The sequence below is a fragment of the Gallus gallus genome, chromosome 5, assembly GCF_016699485.2.
Source record: "Gallus gallus isolate bGalGal1 chromosome 5, bGalGal1.mat.broiler.GRCg7b, whole genome shotgun sequence".
In the NCBI taxonomy this organism is placed as follows: Eukaryota; Metazoa; Chordata; class Aves; order Galliformes; family Phasianidae; genus Gallus; species Gallus gallus.
Window position 1 is genome coordinate 7,233,637 of NC_052536.1, and position 27,847 is coordinate 7,261,483.

General features: G+C 40.4%; 1 protein-coding gene and 1 long non-coding RNA gene across 17 annotated transcripts in view; one reads left to right on the plus strand and one right to left on the minus strand.

Annotated features, from left to right (window-relative positions):
* Window positions 1–84: 84 nt before the first annotated feature.
* ARNTL (aryl hydrocarbon receptor nuclear translocator like) overlaps window positions 85–27,847 on the minus strand; it is a 44,790-nt gene continuing 17,027 nt past the window's right edge. For 8 of the 16 annotated variants that reach the window (XM_046941346.1, XM_046941348.1, XM_046941352.1 and 5 more), the window contains 18 exons: window positions 22,528–22,651; window positions 21,210–21,357; window positions 18,231–18,251; window positions 17,360–17,398; window positions 16,986–17,027; window positions 16,046–16,203; window positions 13,851–13,930; window positions 12,768–12,860; window positions 11,752–11,869; window positions 9,491–9,640; window positions 8,137–8,383; window positions 6,154–6,260; window positions 5,664–5,814; window positions 5,124–5,212; window positions 4,496–4,604; window positions 3,024–3,117; window positions 1,276–1,378; window positions 96–801 (listed from right to left, as the gene is read on the minus strand). In XM_046941346.1, coding sequence (XP_046797302.1) covers window positions 641–801; window positions 1,276–1,378; window positions 3,024–3,117; window positions 4,496–4,604; window positions 5,124–5,212; window positions 5,664–5,814; window positions 6,154–6,260; window positions 8,137–8,383; window positions 9,491–9,640; window positions 11,752–11,869; window positions 12,768–12,860; window positions 13,851–13,930; window positions 16,046–16,203; window positions 16,986–17,027; window positions 17,360–17,398; window positions 18,231–18,251; window positions 21,210–21,349 — 1,902 coding nt within the window. In that variant the 5' untranslated portion in view covers window positions 21,350–21,357; window positions 22,528–22,651 and the 3' untranslated portion in view covers window positions 96–640. Of the gene's footprint in view, window positions 802–1,275; window positions 1,379–3,023; window positions 3,118–4,495; window positions 4,605–5,123; window positions 5,213–5,663; window positions 5,815–6,153; window positions 6,261–8,136; window positions 8,384–9,490; window positions 9,641–11,751; window positions 11,870–12,570; window positions 12,861–13,850; window positions 13,931–16,045; window positions 16,204–16,985; window positions 17,028–17,359; window positions 17,399–18,230; window positions 18,252–20,348; window positions 20,480–21,209; window positions 21,358–21,981; window positions 22,079–22,527; window positions 22,652–24,330; window positions 26,778–27,847 lie in introns of those variants that run through there. The other 8 variants (NM_001397677.1, XM_046941353.1, NM_001397675.1 and 5 more) reach the window with 8 other exon arrangements.
* On the plus strand, window positions 22,168–25,875 carry LOC121110985. Its single transcript, XR_005860571.2, has 2 exons — window positions 22,168–22,287; window positions 23,171–25,875. It is a non-coding gene; the product is annotated as an uncharacterized LOC121110985 (long non-coding RNA).

Below are 27,847 nucleotides of genomic sequence, written 5' to 3' on the forward strand. Positions count from 1 at the left end.
GACAGAGTTCTGTCAGCGTCCGTAAGGCATCACTTTCCTCTGTTTCCCCCAGAGCTAAAGAAATGATAAATAGGCAACTGCTTCTAGCATGCATCTTCAGCAGGGTTTTATCAAATTTATTTATCAAAGTAAATGCTCCGTCTTAGAACAAGGGAAACATTTATTTTAAAAATATTTAACTGTCTAATACATTACACTTTAACAATATTTATAGTAAAGGATTCTTACAAGAAAGAATAAACAGCTTTATGGTACAATTAGTATAAGAAATATCCACATGGGGACTGTTTTGCAGTGTAAAAACACACCATACATCTGAAATGGTCATTTGCATATAAAAGCTACCACTGATGCCAGTGAGTTGCACAGTGATTTAAAAAAAAAAAAAAATAAATTCAAACAACAGAATCCAAAATATACAGGTATTGCAAGCTATACACAGCTAACCAAATCAACACGGAACACTGTAGCGGGTTATTCCACTTTGTCTGACATTACACATGGTAGAATGAGTTGCGTTCTGATATGGCTTTTATGAAATTCATACATAAAAGCTTCTCCATCCAACAAGTTTCACAGACTGTAGAACTCCACCAATAAATGCACTTTGATATTTGGATGTTGAAGCAAGGTGCATCATTTACAAGGGCCATGGCAAATCACTGAAATCTACAGGGCCACCAAGACCTGCATCTGCTTCAAGAAGGCTCATTATTACTGCCATCGCTGCTTCGTCGTTGCTGGGGCTGCTTGATCCTTGATCGTTGTCAATCATGTCAATGCCTATATGGGAGTTCTCCCCTGTAAGTATAAATACGATGAGTACGGTGTCAGAAGCTGTTCCGTTTTGTTTGTTTCACTTGCCACATGACCTGAGTACCTGAACTGGCTGAGCTATTTTGGGCGTGTGATCAGATCTGATAGCCAGATTCAGGGATACACCTGATACCTGGTAGTCAGAGTACAAAGGTTAGGTCACCTCTCAGACATGGCCAGGCCGTGACCCTCTCTCCTCCTGTTTGAAAGTACTCACAAAAAGTAGATTCGGACAGAGAAAAGAGGCTTCCAAATACACTTAAAGGACAAGCTAGCAAAGTAGGCTGCCATGCTCCTCTTGTAGCTATGTCTTAAGGCACACTAGGAGATTATAAGCTTCACTGCTCAGCTATGTACTGCAGATGGTAAAGGCACATCATTACTAACAGCAGTTGTCCTGCTACAGCTGTCTGTGTGTTTAGCTTATGTTGAAGGCATACACAAACATGCCTCACTTACCAAGAATAGAGGAGTTATCGGAATATGGGTAACCAGAGCTATCCTGGATTTGCCCAGATAGTAGTCCAGCTGAAGAAATGTCTGGAGTGCCACCATTCAGGATCTTGAAAGAAAAGAGAAAACCGTAAGACAGCATGAAATGATGCATTAAGTCCAAACTGTTTTATAGTATGGGATTTCTGATGTGGGGAGGATGGACTTCCTGAGGAAAAAAAATGCAGGACCTAAAGGCTAATCCAACTAGGTGTAAACTAAGAACTGCTTTCCCTCTGTTACCTCTATTAAGCAGACAGATAGCAGATCTCTTCCTTCCTGGTGGCGGTAAGTCAGCAATATATGCTAAACCTCTAAACACGCTTCTGCAAAACTGCTAGAGAAAGTCCTGAGAGTATTTCTGGGTATCATCATTCTAAGTATTCCATCTGCAAGCAAGAGTAATTACAGCTAACTAAGGATGCTTTTGAATTTACAAATACAGTGCCTGTAAAGTACTGTCAATTATGACCCTCCGTTTTCAGAGTACTGTCCTCCTAGGTAGAGAGAGGCTGCACAGCTCAGCACTGCTTCTGGACTTCAAGTTTAATGCTTTTTTTAGGTACAGAGCACAGCAGCACTGTCGACACGAGAGCAGGCAGAAACAGAAGCGCCTTCTCTGGGAATTCTAAACAAGTAGCGAGGGAATAGCTGAACTTCAACTATTGTTTTCAGTGGCTCAGAAATGCACAAACTGGAAGGTGAGTATTTCTGAACTCCCTTTTGAGGGTGGCATCATCTAGAACTTGTGTTCTTTCTAGCAAACTTCATTTTCTAACTAACTAAAGAGAAATACTGAGAGGCTATGCTATTAGAAGTACCCAACTCTCCTCATGTACTCTCCTTTATTAGGTTACAGTAGCCCTTACTATATGTAGGTGTTGAGTTACTGCTGAGCAGAATGAGCAAGAATGACTGTTTCTAGAATGACAACTCTGTTCCAGCTTGAAGTTTTATTTTAAGAACAAAGAAATCCAGAAATAGAAATATTTACTGTCAGTTATATGCTCCAGTCAATTAGTTCTTATGTACAGTCACTGTAATTTCTATTACAATTGAAAGTTAAGCAAAGAAAGTTAAATCTGTGGCAGTGTCTGAATGCACAGAATAAGGATTTGGATAAGTGCTCTTCTTGTCTTGAATATGACAACTGTAAGTAGCAATTTACTAGATGACTTAAATGCAGCTAGTACAAGTGGTTGGGAAGTTAAGTGTTAGTAATGGTATGTGAATGCTACTTAAGCAATCTTAGAAGGAAGCATGGTACATAGTATTGACTTACAAATGTCAGTGCACAATGAAGCATCTAATTGCCGTATTTTGTGCTACAGCAGTACAGTGCAGCTTGTGATTCATTTGCACACTGTGAGTGCTCAAACGATAGCAATTCCTGCATTCACCAGTATGTGGTGTGAAAGAGTTTCTGGACGATCAAGAGATGGGAGAGCTGTTCTTTGCAGCTGTTTTTTAATATTAATAAAAGGCCAAAACATAAAGAGCAGGTGGATTTCAAATGCTGTCAGTGCTAAGAATCACCGGTCTCTGCACTTTAAAGACAACGGTATTGGGATTTTGGACACTAGAATACTTTGACCTGCTGTCAGACTTCTTCAGCCAAGCAGTTGAAGAGTTCAGCACCACGTGTTGTTTTGTAAGCATCATCTCAGTGTGCTTGACACTACTATTGCAAGCCTGTCTGTAAAGCTTGTTCTTACCTTCTTGCTTCCAGGGGAGGAGGTATCGGGTGGCGGTGTGCTGGTAATGTTCAGTGGACTGGAACCACAGCTGGATGGTGATGATCCTCTTATCCTATCGTATGGGAAATAGGGAATGAATTTACTAGAAACTCAGATTTGGGTGCTGACCTCAGTATCAGGTGGCATACTTCATTTGTACGGTTTCCTCAGTTTTCAATATTATTCAAACAACCTGGAGCAACTTTTCATTTACAGCTAGATAAAGTTTGTGGGTAACTAGTCCAGCTTGCCCAGTCTGTAAACTTTGCCTTCTTCCCATGCTACTCCTCTTTCCCTTTTTGATTTGTGCAGCCTTCACTGAGATGGAGCAAGGAAATGATCCTGCTTACTGAGGAAACCTCTTTTCTTCTATATTGTACTTCAGCTTCTACCAGCTAAGAATGTGAGCTATCTCCATTACACAAATCTAGACTTGTTCAATGGGCTACTGCTACAGAAGTGTGCTGGAAACATAAGACAGTTTATTATATATATACTCATTATATATACTTAATACCCTTTGAGTCAGCATTTCTCATTGCAATCTCCCTATCTTGATCAAATATCTTTTTTTTATTATTATTATAGAATAATGTATTAACTATAAAACCAGCAAATCCTGAGACTAAATGGAGGTGGGGCAGTTACAGAGAAAAGCAGTGGAGAAGGAAGTCTCATCCTTGGCAGAGTTCCTCAGGGAAAGCTGAACAGAAGGCAGCTTTGGAAAATAGTAACAGCTGCTCAAGAAGGACTGGAACTAACCCAGGCTCTTGAAATGAAACATAGGTGGTAAGGTGTTCTACTGCACTTACTGAAGCTAATTAAGTGTTCTGCAACTACTGAAAGGGAGGATAATTTTCAGAGTATTGGTTCAACCTGAGTGACAGATCTTTTTTTTTTCCTCCTCCTTCCTATTCTTATATACAGGAAAGACACTGTATGTGCTGAATTTGCTATTCTCTTAGATAGGCAGTGTCTGGCCTAGAGCAGAAACAAAACTAGAGGGATGGGATGGAAATTGCAAATATTACTGCTGCTAAGCATCTGTTGGATGAGATCACTTACAGGAAGGGGAACAACTCCCAGAACTAAAATCGTGAAGGGAATTCTATAGAAATTAATAGTGACACCCACTGAACATAATGGCTCAGACAGGATGGAGATGAGATGGCTGTGACGATAAGTCAGAATAGTCTGGAAAGGAATTGTTTTCCAGTTAGCTGCTCTTTCTGCCTACCATTTCTGGCCTCTTAGAGCAGAAAGTCAGAAGGCTGTAACTGTCATTCTTTCACTTTTGGCCGTGACTGTCTCAGGTATTCTGAATAGGTATCTGTAGCTGTGTACTCATGAAATGCAATTGCATCATTATGTGTTCAGCTTGAAGAAAGACTTCTTTAATTTCATTTTGGAAAACTATACTTGTTTTCTTACTTCATGCTGTTTTCTCTTACCTGTGAATTTCCATGATTTCTTCAGCAATCATCCTTCCTATTTTTCCTGCCCCAGCTCTTGTTCCTCCTGGAATTCCAGGGACAGTAGGATGGCTCCTTTTTGGGCCGCCTGAAACAAGGAAGGTAGCTTAAGGTCAGGTAAAACTTACAATTTCCAAAAAGCATTCATATTTAGGTATGAATCCTGCAGCTGGTCAGAACTATATGAACTTTCTTTATTTAAATTCTACCACTTCTTGAGTACCTCCAGACCTATGGGAAGCCCTGACTTGGATTCAGCTGTGCCGTGTTTCTTAGACATCTCTCTGTGCTGCTAGGTATGCCACATTCTGAAGGTGATCTGCCTGCTTTGAGCATCTGGTAGAGCTTGTCCAGACTCAGTAAAGAATAGCTCATCACACCTGCTTTGTTCTGCAGCTGAACAGACTCCTCTCCAGCCTTGTTTATTCTTTACTTTGAGTGAACTACTTGCCAGCACAGACAACATGGACAGGAGCTGCATTAGCAGTCTTTTTTGCCTCAAACCACATATTTCTTTATACTACTAACAAGTTCTCTGTGCAAGACAGCAACAAATCTGTGCATGTAGGCGTGACTGCCACTACTTTCCTAGTGACAGAGTAGTTACCTTCTCCAGCCTGAAGCACGCTGTCCATGCTATGTGGAGAAGCTGCAAGCTGTGGGAAGGCTGCGTCTCCGCTATCAAGTACACTGGTGCTGTGGATTTCAAGAATTACAGTTAGTGATGGAAAGCCCTGCAGAACACTCACTCTGCAGTGTGTCAGAATGGAATGCTACAGGGTTTAAGTAGCTTGTGAGTCACTATCACACAAAGAAACATTGGGGCTGACAAGGCTAGATAAACAGCAGAAAGAAAACACTGTTTCGACTCAAAGTATGCAATACAGAACGCAAACAGCATCTCTCAAGCCTAATTCGTCTGAAGTAGTTACTCCACTGCAAAGGCACTGCAGCCCTGCAGAACCCTCAAGGGGAAAAAAAAAAAGGTGAAACGGGGGAGTTCCCACAGAAGCCAAGAAACGCATCTTTAAGTCCTTACAAAGATGGATGTGCTGGTTTTTCCAATGACAGAAAATACCAAACCTCATCTGACAACAGTGCAGAACAATTAGCTTGTACGTGCATCTGCGAAATTGAAAATACTTACGAAACAACAGTATTTGTTGAGACAATGTATTCTACTTCTTTGGTCCAAGGGTTCATGAAACTGAACCAGCGACTCCTCAAGGTAATAAAAGAACCGTCTTTTATTTTAAACTTGTAGCAGTTTGTTGTAATTTTTTCTCTTGTCTGCAAAACTGAGAACAGACAGCAAGTAACTTTGTGGGAAACAGCAGCATGACTGCAGAAGCGGAGTCCTTATGACAGAAAACTACCCAGTTAACTCCACCCTCCACACATGCACAAAAGTCTTACTTCTGCAGTTTACCCCTTTACCCAATGGGAGCTTCAAGTACTCACTAAAAATCCATGGAAGTCTAAGAAGCACGTTGCTCAGTACGACAACACTGTTTGCATGCTTTAAGCATTTACAAAAAGATACAAGCAGACTTGAACAGATTTGGGTACTTTTCTTAATACATAATCATTCCCAGTATTTTTTAAAATTCATTTACCCAATTTATTACTAATCATACCTTGTCTATGACATTCTGCAAGGTGTCCTATATCATCTTGATGGAAATATTCATAACACGAAGTACCTAGAAGTTCCTGGGGTAAGTATGCCAGAATGGCTGTCGCCCTTGGGAGCAGGAAGGGAAGGGTGGGGAGGAAAGGATGGAAAAGGTAAAAGAGAAAAAAACTTATTCTCAAGTTGAAGTATTTGTGACAGCTTAGTAAGTAATGCTGACAGTTGTTTTCAGGTGAGAGAGGAAAAAGTCAAGATTACATTCATGGGGTAATTAAAAAAATAGATAACACCAGTGACCCTGAGGTATTATATTAGACCTGTCACCACCATGGCCATGAGAGTTCCTGAACAGCTCTGGAGGAATATTGTAATTCTGAGAATTTAAACCTGAATAAAGCTGCCTTGTAACAGCTGCAAGATAAGAGCACCCTCTCGCCTCTAAGATGCCTTTGAAAAACGGACATGTAGGGTTTGAAGAACTGCTTGAGCTCCCTCCTTAACCTGCACAAGAAGGCTGTTTCATTACAGTTGTATCTCCCTTCTCAAAGGAAGCACAAAAACAGAACGGATACAAGCTGTTCACATCATCATAATGGGCTTAAACTGGAGCCAAAAGAATTCAGATTTAACATTCAGATAAAGATTTCATCTAGAACACAACTAAATGGAGTATACAAATTTGAATTCAACTGGTCAGTGTTTTCTGAGTCATTATTTTGGAAAGACTTCAGTATGCACTGGAAGAGTAGGTTTCATCTTTTGAAAATAAAACTCGTTCATAAACTACCCTCGCTTGGCATCACGTGCTTTCTGAGCAGCAGAAAGGCTGTGAATGTTCTGCCAGCTCCAGTAATGACCATGAGCTAGCAGTACTGCTGCAGAAGAACAGGTATTTCAAAAAACTTACTGTGAAATTAAAAACAAAAGAGAAAATAAAAACAACCACTCCTATCAGACAGATGCTATTAAAAAAACATATCACTTACTGCACTTCTTAACACTACCAGCTCTATTTCCTCTCAAAGTCCACTAGGAATCAGCTGAGCACAGACACACCCCAGGAACAAATTCCAGCAGGCAGGTTCTGGCAGAATTTAGAGCCCGGGCTTTCTTAGCTTGTATATAACTGTGCCTAAGCTACAGACAATGTGAAACAGTCTCAGCTGAGCAGCCTCAACCCATCCTGGCATGGAAGGGAAACAAAAGAGCCCTCCCCAACCAACGCAACCCCTCCATTAATGTCCTTCAACCACTCTTTTTCCCTTGAGAATGTCAGTTATTCTGAAAGAAGGCCCAGGTCTCATCTCTCGGCTATCTTACAAAATTCAAGCAGTTTCTTTTTCAGTAATAAGAATTAGCCTGAATAAATATATAAGTAGGTAATAAAATTGATGTTTGGGAAAAAAAAAAAGATACCACACTACCAACACTGATTCACATTCTCAAACCTATTCCAAGAAGTAAAGCTTATGAAAAGTTTTATTTCTTATGAATACAAAGATCACATGCAGAAGAATTATCTCAGTAGATTATGTCCAAGTAGATGCTTACAGAAATAAATATGTTATCAAAGCCTGATGTAGACTATGCAATAAAACTTATCCATGTAGTGACTGCAAAAGATTTCAAACAACCAACTGCAGTAATTATAAACTCCAGCAGCAAAATAGGATAGCATATTCTTCTGAGGATTACATATATACACCCCCCTAATAAATAGGCAGAAATGATATCTGGATTATTCTGCCCAGTAAGCCACAGTTTAGGAGCTTTTATGGTTTAATCAGTAGCACCTAATAAATACACGGTAGTCGCTTTGCGCTAAGTCTCAAAAGTAGAATAACTTACAGCTGGGATTTAGCGTAAAGCTGACAAGATCAGACATCCCTTTTTTCAGTAATATCTACACTTCTTTAAGTATATCGCACTAGCAGTAAATCGGTGTTGGACAGTGACTTAGTGTGGGAGCTATGACAAGTATTCTTACCTCTGGTCTACAAAAACAAACTTCCCATCTATTGCATGTCGAGAAACGTACTCTGTAGGTTTCACCCTGATCTCACCGTTGACTGGCTGTGGTACGACATGAGGATGCAGCCGACCAATTGCAACAAGGCAGCTTAAATTACAACCCTCGTTATCTGGCTCGTTATCTTCATCTAGTCCCATTTTTGTTGGTGGCCAGCTTTTTAAATATCCCGTACTGTGGATAGTGCAGAAGCTTTTGCGGTCTGCTACAAAAACAAGAACAAAGAAGCATTTAGGCTACCAGTACAGCTTTTGGAGAACTTCACCTCTCAGTTCTGAGAAAATTCATCTCCTTATCTGGAATATTTGTGATGCTGCTCACTAGGGGATTTCTCAGTGCTCCTGCTTCAACGCAACTCATCTGAGGTAAGTCGATATACAGTTTACCTCAACAAAATCATTGTTAATAGTGAAACACCACATAGTTCAAACTAAGATCTCTTCTGATTACCCTTAAGTAGAAATTGCATCACATCTTATTATTTCACCTAAGAATGCTAGTAACCTAAAGGACTGTTTGAGGAAGTTAGTGTTATATTTATTAATAAGTAAATAGGATGTATTTTTCAACCTATCGTGAGGCTCCTACAAATAATGAAACCCATTTGGCTGCCAGAAAATATACAGTCTGGGCGTACAGAGGACAAGCTGTCCATAGGGCTAAAGACTAAGGTTCACAGTGACAAGTAGTACAGTCACTCTCTGAAAGGAGAACTCAAATTACTCAACACTGAGCAGGCCTTATGACTGCAGGGAAGAAGGCTTTGACAGAAAGGCAGAGAAAAAACCTCGTGCCTAACTGCACAAAGCAATTTTCTCAGGGTTGAGCACCAAGGTGTGATAGAAGGTTGAAGCTATGTCTGAAATTAGCGGGCAGCACTTGGAGCAGCTGTCACATCCAGAGACGAAACACTGAAGTTGCTGTCTCTAGTTGACACTTTCTACTTTAACTAATATAAGGTCTCCAAAGTACTCAAAAGATGAAACTTTCAACCTTGGACTAAACACATATTCCAATGCGTTTGCAATAATACCTCGCAGAAGAAAAATAAAAATACATTAATTAAAACCATAGATAACATTATGACCAAATACTTCAGGTGCAGAAATACTACATTTGAAGGGAAGTGTGGAACAGAAACTGTATGTAAAGGAAAAAGTATCAGATCAAAACATAGTTCATATAACGATATCTTAAGAATAAAAATTAATACTATTCAATAAATATCAAGAACGTAACCACTACAAGTGAGCAGTTATATAAAAAAAGCCTGACAGCCATTACATTTGATGTTCGAACACATAATCGTTACCTTTCTTCTTTGAACAGGTGGAAGGAAAATCCTTGTCTTCTACTTTCACTGAAGGTCTGTTGCACTTCATCCTACAAAAGAAGGACCGCCTTGCTCCAGAACATAGTCGTGATGGCCCGGGTGTTATATCAGTTTTAACTGGGAGTCCAGCTGCAGCAAACAGAGGAAGTGAGGAAGCTGCCTTTGTTGTGTTAAAAGGTAACCATACAATTACATCATATAACCAAACTGTATGAGGTTTTAACTTCATAGCTATTCTATCCCATTCAGAATCAGAAGTGCTCTTGTGGACATTTGCATTTAAGTAACCATCTGCAGGACACTAACTGATTTTGGCTGACCACGTGAATATTAGAATGATTTCTGATTACATTTTCTACTGTGAGCTTGAGAACACAGCCTTAGATTAGAAGATGAGAAATAGATTGTTAATGTCCAATCAAGTTTTGCAATTAACATGATTTCTTTGAACACTAATCAACTGATTAAAAATAGAGATTATTTACCCATAGAGCAGTAACATACCCATGACCCTTCCTATCAGAAGACTTTTTAAATCACAAAATGCACTGAGAGAGCACAAATGTTCATGCAGAGAGTGCCATCCCAGGACTCTCTTAACTGCAGCGTCTCCAGATATCAGATTACTGACAATGAAGCCAGGTGGGATGAGGCCCTGGGCAGCCTGATCTAGTGGGAGGTGTCCCTGCCCATAGCAAGGGAGTTGGAACTGGATGAGCTTTAAGGTCCCTTCCAACACAAGCCATCGTCTGATTCTATGATGGAAGGGGGAAAGGGTAGTAGTGACATACACAGGGACTGCAAATCCCCAAGACCTCCCATTATGTGTAAGAGAAAGTCTCTGTCCTTAAAGAACTGTTCGTATGAATATGCCCTAACAGTGAGTCCTGACCTTTATCATATACTTGTAGGAGAATCTTAGATCATTTTCTGTGGAAAACCACTGGAGAAAAAATTCTATGAAAATGCATGTCAAATCTGGAAACCAACAACAGAGTGCTGCTACAGACAGAGCTCTTGGCACACATTAAGAGCAAAGCAGAAGGAGCTTCAGGGGACAGTTCTCCAAAAACGGATGAATTTAAATCACGCAGCAACTTTTCCACAGCTTGCTGCTCACTTCAACCACTTCTGCATGAGGATATGTATAAATGAACAGCTATAAACACGTACAAAACCTTCTAGGACCCTGCAGGTTTTTAATGCAAGGAGGAAAACGATGATGCCGATGTTTTAGTGTTAAGAGTGCCAGAATTGAGAGAGGCCACGTCAAGGAGGTCAGACTGTCCTGCACCACACACAGTCTAAACTGCTGTTCAGTGGTGAAAGTACAAGTTGTGCTGGACTCACTTATGCCAAGATAAAAATACAAATAAATAAACACCAGTACTCTTAAGAATATTTGTTCTTCAAAACTTACCAGTTGGTCTGTCGTAGCAGATAGGAAGACTGTAAACTGTGGTCTTTATTTTTGCCCTGACTTTGTCGGAGGCATACAGAAAAGAGGATAGCACTGGATAAACGTGTTTGATGACCAGACAAAGCCAAGAGACAGAGAAACTTCAGCTGAGCCAGCCTGAGCCTCTGGGCTCATTGCCCTGGAATGACCCCTAGGTCCACTTTCTGAAATAGAGCTGGTGGTTTTTTTGAGCTGAAGTCCTGCAGATTTCTGCTCCTCACAAGCGTGAGACTTAACAACTTGGAAACGTGCAGTTATAAGATACCACTTTCTACTTGGGCAGTGCACACTCCTGTTGTAAGAGTTAATTAAATACCCACACGCTTCTAAACAACACAGATACAGAACTGCTTGAAAACACCAGAATGGAGTAAAAGTAAGACATGTACGAGGAAATGATTCCAAGGACTGAGTTAAAAACCTTGTAAGAGAAAGGTTAGGTCATTGCTGGAACTGGGGGAAAAAAAGTCCTCTGCCGCAACTGATAGCTATGGATAACCAAAATGATACTGAGTGTGTTCTGACCGCTGAGAATGAAAGATTAGAATAAACACCTCTTAATGGGGAAAAAAAAAGCAAAGCTTTCCATGCCTGGAAAAGGAACAGTATTTCACAAGCAAAGCCAGCTAAACGAATGCATCTACTGCAGGAATCTAATTTATACTTTCTCTTCTCTCTCTTCCTTGGCACGACATACATGCAATCCAAACAGCACCCCCCACAAACACTTTGCATGTTCACCAAACATATGGCAATACTGTTCAAAAGAAAGAACACTCACTTTTTGCATCTATAAGCCTTTCTCGTGGTGCAGTGTCAGAAGAAGATAGCTGCTCCTTCACTTTGGCAATGTCTTTCGGATGAAGGTAGTCAAATAAACTTTGACCGATTAAATCATTCTGTAGGGATTGAACATTCAGTCCAAAATTAAAATAATTCTACTGTATATTTTCCCAATTTTAGCATCAGTTATAAAGAATTGGTCTAACCAATGAACATCAAACATCTCAGATCCAGGATTAAATGGAAGGTATTAGTTTTCACCACAGTTATGGCTACATTTCATAGTAAGTACTTCCACTATTTTCAGTAGGAGTTTTACAGAAACAGCATGCTCAATCCACCAACAACAGATATTCTGGTTTCCTTTCAGCTTCCTTTTGTGCTACACATTTCAAGTCAGAATTGCAAATGTTCTTTTTTACTTACACAATTAGTTGCTATTTAGTAAATACCCAACTAAAGGATGCCTGATGAAAACTTTTGAAGCTAACACAGTTTTTCAAGCTGGAAAGGAGGGCAGGCGACAGAAAGAACGAAGACTCATTTATACAATGTATGTTCTACGTTATGCCTCACGTTAAGCATATATCAAAATCCTGGCTTTGTTACAATTACTTCCCAGTTTCCATCAGTAAGAATGCTTAGCAAAAACAGAACAGAAATCGAACCAAGTTGAAGAATTCATGTAATGCTACTGGAAAAACCTCAGGCCGATTTTTCAATATTTGCATACAAGCCAAATTAGTGAACACTTCTGCAAGCCTGATGGTGAAAACCCAAACAGAATGTGTCACAGTCAGAAAAGTAAAGTTAGTACCTTTTTACCTCTTTCATTTGAATGGAAGCCAGAAGCAATCTTGTCTAATAGCACGACAGAGAAAAGGTTTCTTTGCAAAAAATCTCAGCTTTCAAGACAGACTATTCACACAAAAACCCCTCCCATACAAATGCATAACAATAAAATCGCTTTCAAATCTTTCAAGGCCCAACACTACTTAAAAAGGAAAAGAATACCTGACTGTAGTTGAGGATCTTGAAGACAGATTCTGAAACAAACAGTATCTTCCCTCTGTCACAGCCCACAACAAAAAGAAATCCATCTGCTGCCTAATGTGGGGGGGGCAGAGGGGAAGTAAATTACTAAGTTATACATCTTCACTGCATCATTAAACCTTTAAAACCACTTTGTATATAGCAGGATTTCCACACTAGGAGAACTCTCTTAACGTTTAGAGATAACTGAGTCAACAGACAAGATATGAAATTACGTTTTTGGGGTTTTATTTTTCATCCGCTAACATTTCTGGCATCATTCTGGGAACTGTGCCCAGAATCTGCAATCACTTTTATTAGAAGAATGCATCCATATTTCGTCCAGAAATATTACGATTATGTTTAATAATGTCTATTTTTTTAAACAGTATTTTAAATGCATTTATTCCATAGTTCCTATTTTGGAACCCAAAATAATCTGGGTATTTATTTGCGTGTCCACAGGCAAGTTGTCCCCATTCTGAAAGTCCTATTTTTCAGCCACAAACAAGCATGCAGCATTAGGCCCTACCTTTATAGCTCTAAAGCCACAGTGCTGCAGAAATGCAATTCCAAACGTGCTGCATCTGAACACTGCAGTGCTTGACAACTTACACTAGCAATATGTGCTCTCCGTGCTATAAATGCATACAGCATGGATCCAAACATACTATGTCACGTGACATCAGTGACCTCAAAACAAGGCACTCCTATAACATCAGATGCTAAAAACCTTGTCCAGGTCGCATATGGCAGAAAGCCTGTCAGAATTCTTTTTTGATGTAATTTTAGTCTATTTCGTGAAATAACTGAAAATTCATATAGTTACTATCAAAACAACATTTTCTTCAGACCTCCCCCTAAAATCCTTTTGTTTAATTTCAGAGCAGTTACTCATCTTTAAAACCTAATGACTACGTGCAAAGGTCTTACAGATTTCTGTGTTATCCTCTATTATCACAACATTCTTAAGCTGAGACAACAGGCAGAAAAATACTGGTGCTTTGCCATGGAAGAATTCCATTCACAGCCACTGATATCTCACAATTAAAAGCCGAAACATACCCTGAGTATTAGATGCTTTAATTCGTCATCTGACAGAAAAGCAGGCTTATAGTTGGCTTCTGTATATGGGTTTGTAGCACCTGAAGAAGAACAAAATCCCCAGATCAGAACTTGTGAGTTAAACAATACACACTTCAGTGAGCAATGTTCCTTTGATTCCTTTTTACGCTGTTACTCATTCCACCTGTTCTTTAAAATGAGAGCTGATTTTTTGGTTCTTTTTATTAATATGATGAACTCTGTTGGTATTTTTAGCTGCAAGCAAAAATGCTGCATTACATGGAACACAAATTAAATGACTTCTGAGATGCAAGCGTTCTGTGACATGTTTTTGACCCAAATGCTCTGCTTGATTTATGTTCTAATCTCCAATAAGAAATGGAAAGTAAGAAAGTAAAGAATAAAAACATGATGAGGTGACATAAATAGATTTTCAGAGAGGAGCTTGCAAGTCAGTTCTCTGATTCCATGCCAAAGACAAAAACCAGATGTTACACTGACCTTACTTACCAATGCAAAAAGCAAAAAAACAGAGCAAGTGAGCCATCTATTTATTCGAGAGTAATTACTTTCATCCTGTTCCCTTCATAAAGACAACAGAGTCAAATTAGCAACCACTGATCTGCTGTGAAGTACTAACTTAATCAAATGACAGCGGCAGGAAAAGCTACACCTTACAAGAACGCTAGGATAAACACGACTGGAAGATGCCAGGTCTCCTAGAAACTACAACAGTGACTCTTCCTGTAACTTAGCAGCATCCTTTCTCAGGGGCGTACTTCTTGAAGGCTTAAAGCTTCATCATTACAGATCGTATCCAGCAACTGATTCACTCTTACATGGAGCTTTAGGACACACACAACTTTGCTACAGCCCCAGCTCTTTGAAACCCACATATTTCCCTATTTCAAGTACTTGTAAAAGCAACTGACTAAAAAGACTAAAGTGGAAGTCTCAAAGTACTCCTCATTCTTTCACAAATAGCTGAAGGTGTGAGCACAAAACATCACAAATCCTGCAGCAATATTACTCACACCTAAAATCTAACCTCTCTATCCAAGCAAGTCTTGCACATGGCCTACCTAAGAAGAGTGGTCAGTGCCATGCAAGATTCAGTAGTGGATGGCAACCGAAGCCCTTGCTCCTTCCTCCCACAAGCTCAGCTGCCTTGCTTTCGTTGGATTCAGCGATGCTAATCCATCAGGTCAGCTAATAGAAAATTATTCTTTCCTCATCACAAATTTCCCTGCTAGATCAGGGCATCAGACCATGAAGCAAGTCATCCTGCAGTTGCTCGGCTGCAAGAGAGAGGGGAAAGAGAGGCTGCATCCCTTATGTGGTAGTTTGATATTAAAACAAACTAACCACACCTTGAGCTGGAATGTACAGTTGGCAGCTTGTGCCTTTGCATGACTTCTACCACAAACTCTGGTAGCCCACACAAACTGCTTTCTTTGTTCTAGGACATGGTATGTTTTGCATTCTTACAGATTCTGTAGGAAAAGGAGTGCTGAGAATGATATATAACTGTAAGATTGAAGATATTTCTAAAGGAAGAGACAGAAAATAAAAACAAATTCTATTTTCTTTTTTGTAATGACATCTACAGAAGTAAGTAAGCGAAAAGGCAAAAATCTTTGTGGCTGTATCTGATGAAGGGCCTAAGCATACAACAGTGCTGCTGCAAGCGTTCAAAGATGAGACAATTAGGTAAAGAGTTCCAAAGAGAATTTCATCTTGAACCAGCGCAGTGCAGAGATGATGCAAAGACGGCTCCAGCAGAACGAGTAGCTCCAGGGTAGGGACAGCTTGCTTATATCAGTTCTTCCACACAGGAAAAAACTGAACTGCTCCAAGCAGAAAACTGAGAAGATGCATCTTTCAAATGCCACCTCTTCAAAAAACATGAAACCCTCAAAGCTCCAAAATTTTTGCTGGAAGCTTACACATCTCCCCCCCATACTTGAAAACATGGCTAATTTTAAGCTGCTCAGGTGAATTTGCCAGCTACAAGTTGTTTCATTCCCTTAAATAAAAGCCCTTGAAATTTGCCAAGTAAAACCACACCAGGCAAGACTAGGGTTACTCATTTTTATCAAAAGAGCAAGAAATGGTGAGTAAAAACACAGCTTTGGGGAAAGCCCATTTTATCAGCCTCCAGCCTTCTTCTCTCTGCTCCCCATCGACCAACTTACCACGTAATGTTTTCATATGCTGGACTGCCATTCTCAATACAGTGAGTTTATCTAGCTTTCGAGACATAGCGTTGCACGTTGGTACCAAGGATGCCAGTTCATCTATAAAGCTGTTCATTTTATCTCGACGCCGTTTTTCAATTTGACTATGAGCCTCCCTAAACAAGCAAGGTGGGAAGGAAAAACAGAACAGCATGAGAAAATAAACTGTATTAACATAGAAAAGTCTCCAAATCCTATACAATAAAACCAAAACTAACGTCCTCCTCATAATTCATTCACCCTCTCAGCCCCATAAAATGCACATACAGACTTTTCAGAGAATAATATGGTCATTACTTGAGTGATAACAGTTACAAGCTACAGGAAGGGCTGCAGTACTTGGCTCTAATTTACCAGAGAACACACACTGTTGCCCATACAGTACATTGAATAATGCATCCAACTACATATTTGTATTAGTATGCTACATCAACACAGCAGTATTTAAAACTATCTTTTGCTGTGGCTGTATGTATTCTAGTCATCCTACAGCTTTCCTTTTGAAATACCTGAGATAATTTTGAACTAAACTCTTCCTAACCAGGAAAACCGATGACAAACACTGAATTACTTACTTTTTGTTCTGTATTCTCACATCTTAAGAGTCACTATTAACACTCTGTAACACGCTAATGAGTTTGAAAGAATGTCATGTTTAAGAAACACGTGCAGGCTACCATTTCCATGCTAACACTGACAGAAGTGACTAAAACAAAGTTACATTTCAGCACTTCCACAAAACTACATGTAGTTTGTATATGAAAAAGTCAGCAATGCAAAGATAACAGAAACAGGGAGAAGGTCCAAGCTAGAAAAAACAATTCGCAGAGTAAAACACACGCAGGTGTTTCATATATAGTAAAAGGCAAACTCTTTTCATGCTTGCTGAGAGCATTACCTTGCATTTTTTATTCTCCCTTGTTGGTCTGCGTAGTCCAGTCTGTTGAGAAATGATATCACAAAGTTACAGTACTGAAAACGATTTTTAATATATCTTAATGATCTACATTAAAATCATCAATCATTAAAAATCATTAAAAATCATTAAAAAGATCTGAAGATTTATTTAGCCTTTCCTCAGAAGATAACATGATTAATAATACTGTGGTAGGGCTCAAAGCACTGGGTATTTTCTTTGACTGTTTTACCTCGTGCAATGATCTTATACCTCTGTCCCAAAAGAAACAGTTTGAGACACCTGACCATGATATTGGAAACAGATCCTACATCAGTACTGTGAAACAAACAGTTTAGTGACCGCGTCTATAATACCTTCCATGTTGGTCATCTTTATCTGTATCCATACCTTCCCTGCAAAAACAGAATAAAGCAACATATCACAAATTAAGCAGCATTAGCAAGGCTGTTAGCAAACTAGCATGAAATTAGAATAAAGTGTTGCAGTCACCCTTAAATCCTGAAAAAAAAGAAGAATTTAAAAGCAGTAACCTGGAAAAACTACAGCATTTTCTGTAGTATTACAATGTTTTCTTGCATTTCTTTTGAAGCAAACAAAATGGCACAGTTTGATGTGTTTGACAGTAAAACATACTGCAGTTCAAAGACATCATCTGTTCTAAAAATGTTTTTCAGTTAACTAGAGGGATAAAAACAAAAAGGACTTATCAAAGCAGATCTTTTTCACGCCCTCACCAGAATGAGGGCTACTGATTTGCATTTACTACAGTTAGACGTTTAAGCACGGGCAGTTATCACAAGGCCCACTGCAGAACGCACAGTTTGCCCTGAATTCAGTCTTGCCTGTGTGTCCTAAGCCTCGCTGTGCCTTACTGTGGTTGATTTTGGGATAGGAGAAGGCAATAATCTAGACCAACGTAATGCACTGCAACACTGGAAATAGCCAAATGCACAGGGCGGCTGGGAGTGCGTATAAAGCTAAGCAGGCACATTTTAAAGTACTATGTCTGAAAGAAATGCCAAAGACTACAGGGCTGTTAGACAAAAGAATGAGGAAGAGGATGTTTTGATAGAGATAAACCTGTACCACTGCACTTACATGGGCACTCCTAAGCCTTCTGGTTTGGTTTTTATCAGAAGATTTAGGCACAGGGGAGGGGAGGCATGGAAAAACATCAAGCATCTTTTGTCGAGTGAAACCAATTATAAAAATATTTATACTTACTCAAAAGGAAAGCCATCAAGTCTGAAAAGAAAGAGAAATAAAGTACACCATCTATATGAAATAATAACGTCTTTCATTTTCTGCTGAAATTCTCAAGCTAATTTATATTCTATTCATAATGAATAAGAACAAAGACATGAGCAGTGAGCGTATTTATTTTAAGGAGCCAAGTTTGTTCAAATTCATCTATTTTCTGAAGGCACCACGGCCATTACACTGAATGTGACAAATTAGTACGACTAACCTAAATTATCTCTATGATGCACATCACTGAGATATTGTTTCGTCAGCAGAAACAAAAGCTGTATGCTGTATGCATGCTGTCCTTGTGGTTGGATAAGTGCCGTTTCAGAGGACTCCGAGGGCCAGGGATAAAAAATACCAACACGTATCTCAACTATCTCAGTTTTTGATTCTGCCCAGCAGAACAGATGAACATTTTGTTTTAGTCAGTACTGAAGTCCTAATTCTGAACTTTATACAGATTTTACTGTATCGAAAGGAAAATAAAACCATTTTCTACATGCAATTAACTGCTGGCATCGCTTCAAGTCTGTAAAATGATCTCAAATACCACTGAGCTTTAATATACTGAGAAGCCAGGTTTCATTAAAGCCTTATGAAAGATCTTCTCACGTTAACCACTGATATATTACTTATTCCCACTCAATACTGAACATCAGCATTCTTAAAAGTTTTTCTATACGTTATTCATCGCACCTCTTAATTAATCACCTTTGTCATTAGGTTTTAAGGAAGTCTGAATAACACTAAAGGCTTTCTTCATCTCTCCATCTGTACATTTGAGTTACTGACTTAGATAATAGTTCAGAGTGCTTCTGATGCTCACAAAGAAACAGCACGCAGGACTAGCATAGGACTTCAGAAACAGGAACGAGGCATCAATTCTCCACTCATAGTGGCACTTTTAGCTACAGGATGCTTGTTGTGGCAAAGCAAAATATGACAGAGGTTTTTACACCAGCTGCAGGGTAATTTACAAATGCTTCAGGATACTTTCGTTTCTTATCAATATTATCTCAACTTGAAACACTACTGCCAACAAAAGAAAGTAGATGCTTATAGACCTGTGCGTGAAGTCTTGGATTCCAGCATTTGACTAAAACACACTGTAGGAGAGAACAGATAAACTTAGCTGGAACTACAGCAGTATGCTGAAGAGGAATCTCACTGGGAGAGTAGCAGCAGAAAGATTTGAAAGGAAGCTGGCATGGAAAGCTGAAATTGTTGTCGACCAATAGGCTTGTTTGTACTGGACAGGTGAATGCACACTAAAACAGTCAGGTTGTTCCTCACACCCTCAATTCACTGGTAAATGAAGCATAAAACTGGACACACACCATTTATATAAAAACAAATAAATAGCTGTATAGGCAGCAAAATTTGAACAGTAGCAATTCTTGAACATTAATACATATATACACATATATGTATCAGGGATGAGGGAATTCTACCTTAAGTTCTACATAAAAATAGGAATATTCACTAATCACCATTTTCTTTGCAACAAAACATGAACCGTGGTACAATGACAGCTGTTATAAACTGACTCAAGGAAACAGCATTTCACGTATTTAATAAAATGCACACACAACCTAGAGGGCAGAATTAGAACTTACAAGAGCAAGCTGTCTTTTGGAAAAGAGGACTTGAGCAATGCTTCCTACTCAGAAGTATAAAGATGGAGAAATCCTTTCTAGAGAAGAGGAAGTTGGTAAGATTGAGGCTTTTCACTGAATTTTCTAAGAGTCAATTTGACTAGAGGGAATCACGTACTTTCAAGAAGGCTAAACTTATATTACAGAAGCTATGTATGCCGTGCGCTCGTGGTCTGTACACAGTAATTAGTTTTGCACCTAACTTCTCCTAAAAATAATCTCTGTGCACAAGGAACCTAATTCTTAATTGGCACCCTCAGCACAGATCAATGTAGAAGGAACTGCCAACTGTGAGAAGGCCCACAATGATAAAATCCGTGCCAAGTTACATAGAAATGGATTACGTAGCTGTGTTAATAATGGATGGGGCCTATCCACAGGCTACACTGCAGCTAGGCTTTGCAGTTACAATTTATATGAAGTTTGCATAGTAACTTACAGTAAGCATGTTGGTCTTGGTGTACTTAGAGCAGAAGACACTACACAGTTGGAAACGTGGCACACATTACTGCGACTTTCACCATTCTAAAGCACAGTTGGTGTCATTTCTTTCTGTTTCAAATACCTGCCCTAAGACAGAAGGTATGGCTTGGATGGTGCTTCTAAGCATTCTTAATAGCAAGCATCCCTCTAAGAGAAGCAGCTGTCCTGAAATGAAAACATACTACCACTGATCCACAAGAAATCAAATTTTTATTCTACCAGGAATAATAGTTTGCAAGCAGAGAGCAACGCAAGATTAAATCACTTGATAAAACAAAAGGCAGTCCTACTGCAGCAAACCAGACTCCTTAGACTCATATTCAACTGGGAGACCAAAATAGCTCCATCAGGCAAAGTTTGGCAGCACACTGATAGGAAATGACTGAAAACGCAAAAAATAGGTGAAAAGAAGGAACTATTCCTAGTTTCGCTTCTGCTTTCTAATTAATTATTAGCTTCCCTCCTGTTGATCAGACATTCTGCTTCCTATGTATACGGTCAACATAATCAACCTTCACATCATATATTTCATCAATATTAATTTCTTTTTTTTTTCCTCATTAGGCAAAGGTTCCTTTCCTGAGCCTTACCTCGCTCGATAGCCCTCAATTCCAGCTGGACTGACATGAAGGCCTTATTCTTATTACTAAATAATTAACTTTCCTTTTAGTGCACAGTAGCTTTTTTCTTTGTTACAGCCTTTAAACAACAGGTTGCCAAGATAAGGTTATTACGGTTATTTCTATTATCTCTCAAACTATATTGTTCTGTTGCAACTGCTTTTCAGCATTATCAAATTGAGAGAAATTCAACTTACTGATAATCAGTAGAGCTTCCCTTCCTTTTCCGATTACAATCCACTCCTGAAGTGCTAAGGGAACTGGAAATCAAGTCAGCAGGGTCTGGTGACATAAAGTCACTAATTGTAGAAGAAATGTCCATCCTTTGGTCTGCCATTGGATTGTCTAATGTTACCAAAAAAAAAAGGAAAAAAAGGAAAAAAACCTCACTCTATTAATAAACTTAAATTTCCATATTTTAAATACATGTATGCATACACACACAGAGCAGATCTCCAATTTAATACACTTAAAATTGCAAAAATTACGATTCCGTTATTTGCTTTTGCCATAAACAGACATAGGCCATTTCTCTTTCTTTCAGCTGCTGGTGTATTAAGTATCCCACATGAGCTACAGAAGCACAGAATCATAATGGGTTGGAAGGGACCCCTGGAGATCATTTAGCCCAACCGCCCTGCTAAAGCAGGTTCCCCAAAGTAGTTACACAGAAAAGCATTCAGGCAGGTTTTTAACACCTCCAGAGAAGGAGAAGACTCCACAAGCTCTCTGGGCAGCACGTGCCAGTGCTCTGTCACCTCCAAAGTAAAGAAGTTCCCTCTCCTGCTCACGGAACCTCCCGCGCTCCAGGCTAAACAGTCCCAGATGTCTCAGCCTTTCCTCCAAAGGGATATGCTCCGGGCCCCTAAGCATCCCTGCAGCCCTCCACTGGGCTCCCTGCAGAAGATCCATGTCTTTCTTGAACAGGAGAGCACAGAAATGGACACAGCACTCTGGATGTGGCCTCACCAGGGCAGAGTAGAGGGGGAGGAGAATCGCTCTGGGCCTGGAATCTTATGGTTCCATTTCTTTCCTCCTCCAGTGTGAAAGAAACACGCATCAATATGAAGGGCAAGATTAAAGACTTCTCCTTTGTATTTTCAGGTGCAAGCACTGAGTACATTCTATGGATCCGTATTTGCTCATCAAGATGTGGCATGCAGAGAGGCTTCTCTCCGCCCTGCTTCTCCACCCATTGTCAACATGACTTTTAACTAAACGTTTACTCTTACGTTTACTGCCCAGTCAACTGCTGCTACCCAACATAAGTAAAGAGTAAGTTCTTTCATTTGCTTAGTGGGAAAACCAATTTTCACGCATATCTCCTTCATTTGAAGACCATATTCTGAAAGTCCATAAGGTTTGACAGTTCTACTTCCCCTCAATTTTATAGAACAGAAATCCAAAGATTTTGATACAAAAAGAATCAATTAAATAAATACCTCCACCAAAGCATACCCCAATCAGAAACCCTAACAACCCAAGGGAGGTCTCAGACAAGTGAAAAGATTTTACCTGAAAGCTCTTCTTGGAAGCCTAGATCCACCTGGAGGAAGAAGAGGATGCTCAGCTTGAAGCAGTTGAACACCTTAAAACTTTTTCATGCCTCATAGTCTGTTAGTCAAGTACACTCAAAAACCTGAATGGAAAGAAAAGCAGCAACTGTAAGAAATGTAAGAAACACCTTCAAGGCCAGTTTGTTTACAACATCTGGTTTGGACATTTTTTACAACAGCAAACAGATGCTTTAAGTGAGGAATAAAATATCTTATCCACTCAAGAGTAGAATGTTTATTTCCTTATAATTCCTTCATCCATCTTCAGAAGGTTTGGATGTCATTTCCAGCAGACCAAGTACTAGAATGGAAGGAAATTCCCCAGCACCACTTCCTTTGGGCCTTCTTCATCACTCTTTGGTTTTTGCAGCTAATCACATAAGACTCCTCCACTCACTATAATCAGATCTGAAAGCATTTGTTGTCAGATGCTAGCAAAATAAGTCAAACTGCTGTTACTCTGCAGAGAAAGGCTGCTGTAACGTTAAGGTGGCCATAGCCTTATGATAATTTTGGCTGGGCTTATGATTTTTTTTCCCCTTCCAACAGCACTTGGCATTTCCAAAAGCAAGGGTGGTTAAACTTCTTGTTCTATTCTGCAGGCTTCAAGCTTTCAATACAGTTCACATCCCATACTGGAAACTCAAGCCCTCAGATGTGTTCCTCGACAACACTGCAAAGACAGCGGATGGACTGCAGATGACTGTTCTTCCTTCCTAGATTCCTGCCACAAAACTTACTTTTTTTGTGAAGAACTCACTATGTGAGATGTGAAAACCATTCTAGGACTGTCTCTTACAAAAGCTTTTCCAAGTCTTCGGGATACGCTCCTTTCTGGTTGATACGTGTGATCGCTGTGTCTGCCTTTCCAACCTGTGATGCAGAACTCCCCAAGAACACAGACCAGCAAGTTCCTATGACACCTGCAGAAGTTTTCAAGCCTAAAAACTAATACTTCATCAACGTGGCCACTTTATAACCAATTCTATGGAATCCCATATATCTACATAGACGTGTTAAGAGTTAGAAGCTAACAGAAGCCCCACAAAATGCAAAGTCAATAGCATCACTTTTTTCAGCTCAGCTAGAACAACAAATTCAGAATTAAATAAGTGAAACTCGTTGGTCCTATTGCAGTAATAACAGTTGGGATCAGCTGTGCTTAAATCTAAGGTCAGGCAAGTCATGACTTTCTTATCACCAGCTCTTTCAGAGAAGTAGTATTTCCTAACGTCCAGCCTGAACCTCCCCTGGCACAGCTTGAAGCCATATTGTTGCCTGGTTAACGTACATCCATGATTACGTCTTGGAATCCGATGCAAAGCCCCGAGCACCGTATAGTGCACCTACTAGAAACAAGTGCTCCCCAGAATTTCTGACCCTAGCACCCACCTTTGAATTCCAAAAGCTCCCGACCACCTCCATATATAAGCACAGTTGTTGAAATCACTTTTTACTGTTTAATATAATCTCAGTGACTACTAACGATGACCTGGCAGTGGGGTGGGACACGCTAGAATGAAGAAAGCAGAAGGGAATATCTATTTTAAATTTAACGCAGTTCTTTCCTTTTGAAGAATACTTAGGAAACTCAACACTGACACTGATGTACTTTAATGCAAAAAATCGCTTTGAATATTTGAGTTTTTCAGCCTCGAGATGCCAGTTTTCCAATGGCTAAAAAAAAAACCTCTATGAAAAGCCCTACAATAATTATCCATAAACACAAGCAAAGCCCAAATCTTCCGTTTATGAACCTTACCCTGCTGACAAAGTACTCCAAGGACCTACTTGAAAAAATGCCATGTAGGCCACTTCCTGATTACATTTTGTCATTGTGCCGCACGAGAACTTCTCTCCATAGCCCATTTCAGACCACTTCCTCAAGGATTTCCCTCCCGTGCGTGCAATCTCTTTCTCTAACCCCTCGTAACAAGGGCAATGAGGCAGTAAAACCAAATCTTACTGTTCATCCCTTTAAAAGGAAAAAAAAAAAGTTAGCAGTCACGTGACTAGCTTAATCATGCAGGAAAGCTGATCATGAGTACATAAACACCTCTGAGCAAATCAAGGTCAGAGCTAAAGTAGGTCAACCAAGTCTGCCAAGCACCCATCCGGGAGTCAAGACCTCTTTACGCAAGCGCCACGAGTTTCAATTACCCCTGGGCAAGACCCAGCTATCTCCAGCACACAATGCATACTTATTTTAAGAGAAATGTAATCCTTAACTTTGTGAATCACAAGCGTGTCATATCTTAAAGCACGATTTCACAATGGCAGAGGAAAAGTGTGGTGTGGTTTCCTTCAGAGGTCATTAAGAAGATGCTCACTGTCCCTGTGCGTAATGACGTGAACCAAAAACACGCAGCTACAGAAGGGGAATCCTTCTCCCCTTCACAGCAGTACCCCACAACAGAAGGCAGCTGTCACAGCACGAACCGGTAGGAAGCACGACAGCATTTGTTCTCTCCACCCTGTGCTTCTCCGAGCCGTGCTGTAGATGGACGTGTGCTCCAGATGCGCACTCCAACTAACAGTGGGAGACGTCTGCTCAGCAGCACAGGCACCGCGGTGTCCCCGAGCTGTTTGCAGAGGCATCACGCACACGTGGGCACAGCTGCTCCATGTGACAAGCAGTTCCTACAGCAGAATCTTCATTAGGAAACAGTCCGTATGGTTCAAAGGAAGATGTTTGAATTAAAGCAGCGGTATTTTCCTTTTCCTTCGGTACTCAAGGAGCACCTGCCAGAACACCTCCTATTTGTTCAATAGATTGACACTGTTTTGTTTCAGTGGCACATTTGTGCTCCCTGAACTCCCCTAATAACATCTGCAGGAACACACTGTACTCCCAGATGGTAAAATGCCCTGTGGCATCATCCCACATCTCACAGCAAAGCAGTGATCTTCGTGTTTTGCTTGCTGAGGCCATCCTTTTACTCACTCAACACCATGTTCCCCAACCTCTGGCAGCCCACAAACCACATCTGAGTTTTGGAACTCATCCCTACCCAAGCTGGTGTTTCTAGCCCATCCTTCAGGCACACACTCAGCATGCTGCACGCCTCACCTTACCAGCTGCTGCAACACAGCCCTGCACGAGAAGGGCTGCACGAGCAGCCCCAGCTCTGCAAAGACAGGGGCACAGCCTTTGGGTGCTCAAGTGATTTACTGTTCTAACAGCTGCTCCCTGTCTTTCCTAAGGAAAAAGGAACAGGCTTGGGGGGACATCCCATGGATTTAAACCAGCCACAAAGCTATAAGATGAATCATTTTGACCTAAGGAGAAAAAAAAAAAAAAAAGCCTTCAACACACTGAAAAAAAAACTCCATGGGCACAGAGAACATCTTTCAGCTCTGGAAAGTTAATTAAAAGACATCTTCTCGACAGATCAACATGGTGTCCCCATGCACTCCTGCACCGAAGCAGGTTTGTTCATCACCAGTGTCTCTGAGATAAGCCAGAGTCACACCATGGCATCACCCGAGGAGTGCTCTAGACTGCTGTAGTGATAATGGAGCCACGGGACAACATCCTGAGTTAATCCTGTCCCTAGAAGCACCGAGAGTCTCAGTTCAGCCTCAGATCTCATCTCTCATTGTTTAAAAGGGGAAATAGCTTTCACTTCCAGCTATTTTGACAAAGGACTTCTCTGGTGCTCCAAAGCCAAGAACAAGTGGTAACTAAAACAATTTACTCAGGTGATGAGGGGTTCAGAACTGTATCCATAGCACCAGAAGTATCTCATCAGCACTGAGCATAGTGGAAGGCACACTCTCCTCAGCCTGCTGGTAACACTCTTCCTAATACAGCCCAGGATGCTGGCGGCCTTCTCATTTGCAAGGGCACATGACTGCTAGCTCAATGAGGTGCCCCCTGGGACCTCCAAGGTCTACAGTTTTAAACAAGCAAACAAACACGTAGCTCACATTTTTCTTTAAGTGAAACAGACAAATGCCTGCTTCAAGACTGATGGAGCTTCAAGAGCTTCACAACAACAACAAAACCTTGAGCACAACCAAAGTCAGCCTATGCTCCTTCCAGGAGTCAAACTTGTTTAGAGTGAAACTGGACTGCCCATGCTATGGCTGAAGTACTTCCCTCCCTAATAGGTTCCAGCGGTATGTACTGTAGAGGCATAGCAAAAAGGTTGTGTACATTCCTGCACAACAGCTGCTAGGGCTGGAGACTCTATCGTCCTCAGCAGCGGCATCCAGAGTAAGCAGCCCTCAGCCATAGGAGCTCTCAGGACCTCATACACGGCCATCTGCCTCTCTACCAGTTCCGTGAATCCCAGCTAGAAGAGTGGCACAGCGAAGCTTCCTGGTTTACCATCATTATTGAAAGTCTGATCTAGCGTAAGCCTTTGGATGCCTTATTTCAACGGACCCTGATCACCAAAATCTCCAGTTTGATTGCAGTGGATGTGGACACAGCTACAAAAACAGTTATTCTGAAAACAGCTGCTTGTAGGAAAATGACTGAGCTTGAGATCAGAAGTGTTTCTAGTTCTTGAAACCAAAACCAACTTAAGCTTAAGACAATGCTTAGCACCCCAGGATTTCTCCAGTGTAAGTAAAAGAAGGAAACAGTTGTATTTTATACCCGAAAATAGGCTCCACCGGTGTTAAATGCTGACAAAGTGAGTTCACAAAAACCTACGTGAAGATGTAGAGTTCAATATTAATTTATTCTGATCCTTCAGAAGATTTTGTGCCTGTGTGGGAAGGAACAAAGTATTATAGTTTCAACATTACAGGAAAAAGAAAAATGGAAGACCTAAAATTAACAGTCAACAGAAGCTTTTTGTCCTTTGGGCTGGATATCTGATTCTAGTCGTTTACTCTTTGGATGCCAAAATTCATTACCCTGCTAGCAGCGACAGACCCATACACAGTTAAAGGATAAAAATCTACTCCCCCAGTTACTGTGGAAGTTGTCAAACTGGGTTACTAAGCTTGGTACTCACTCCAGTAAGTGAAGATGTTCCACACTTCCACAACCACTGGGGGCAGTCCCTGTTTGTATCAACCCTAAGCCATCCAAGGGGTGTTGGGGGGCTGAAAGACTGAGAGAAACCCATCCTATCAGGTAGGAAAATTAATTACCCAAAATAAATAGCGTTTACATAACAACCTAATCAAAGCCACCGTTGACTTCTGTAATAGTTTAGTGTGTTTTGATCACAATCTTTGGGGGAATAAAACACAGTCTCCCAGCTGAGGAGGCAGTGGCTCTGTGAAGTCTCCCCAATGGTACACATTACTTCTGAACTGTC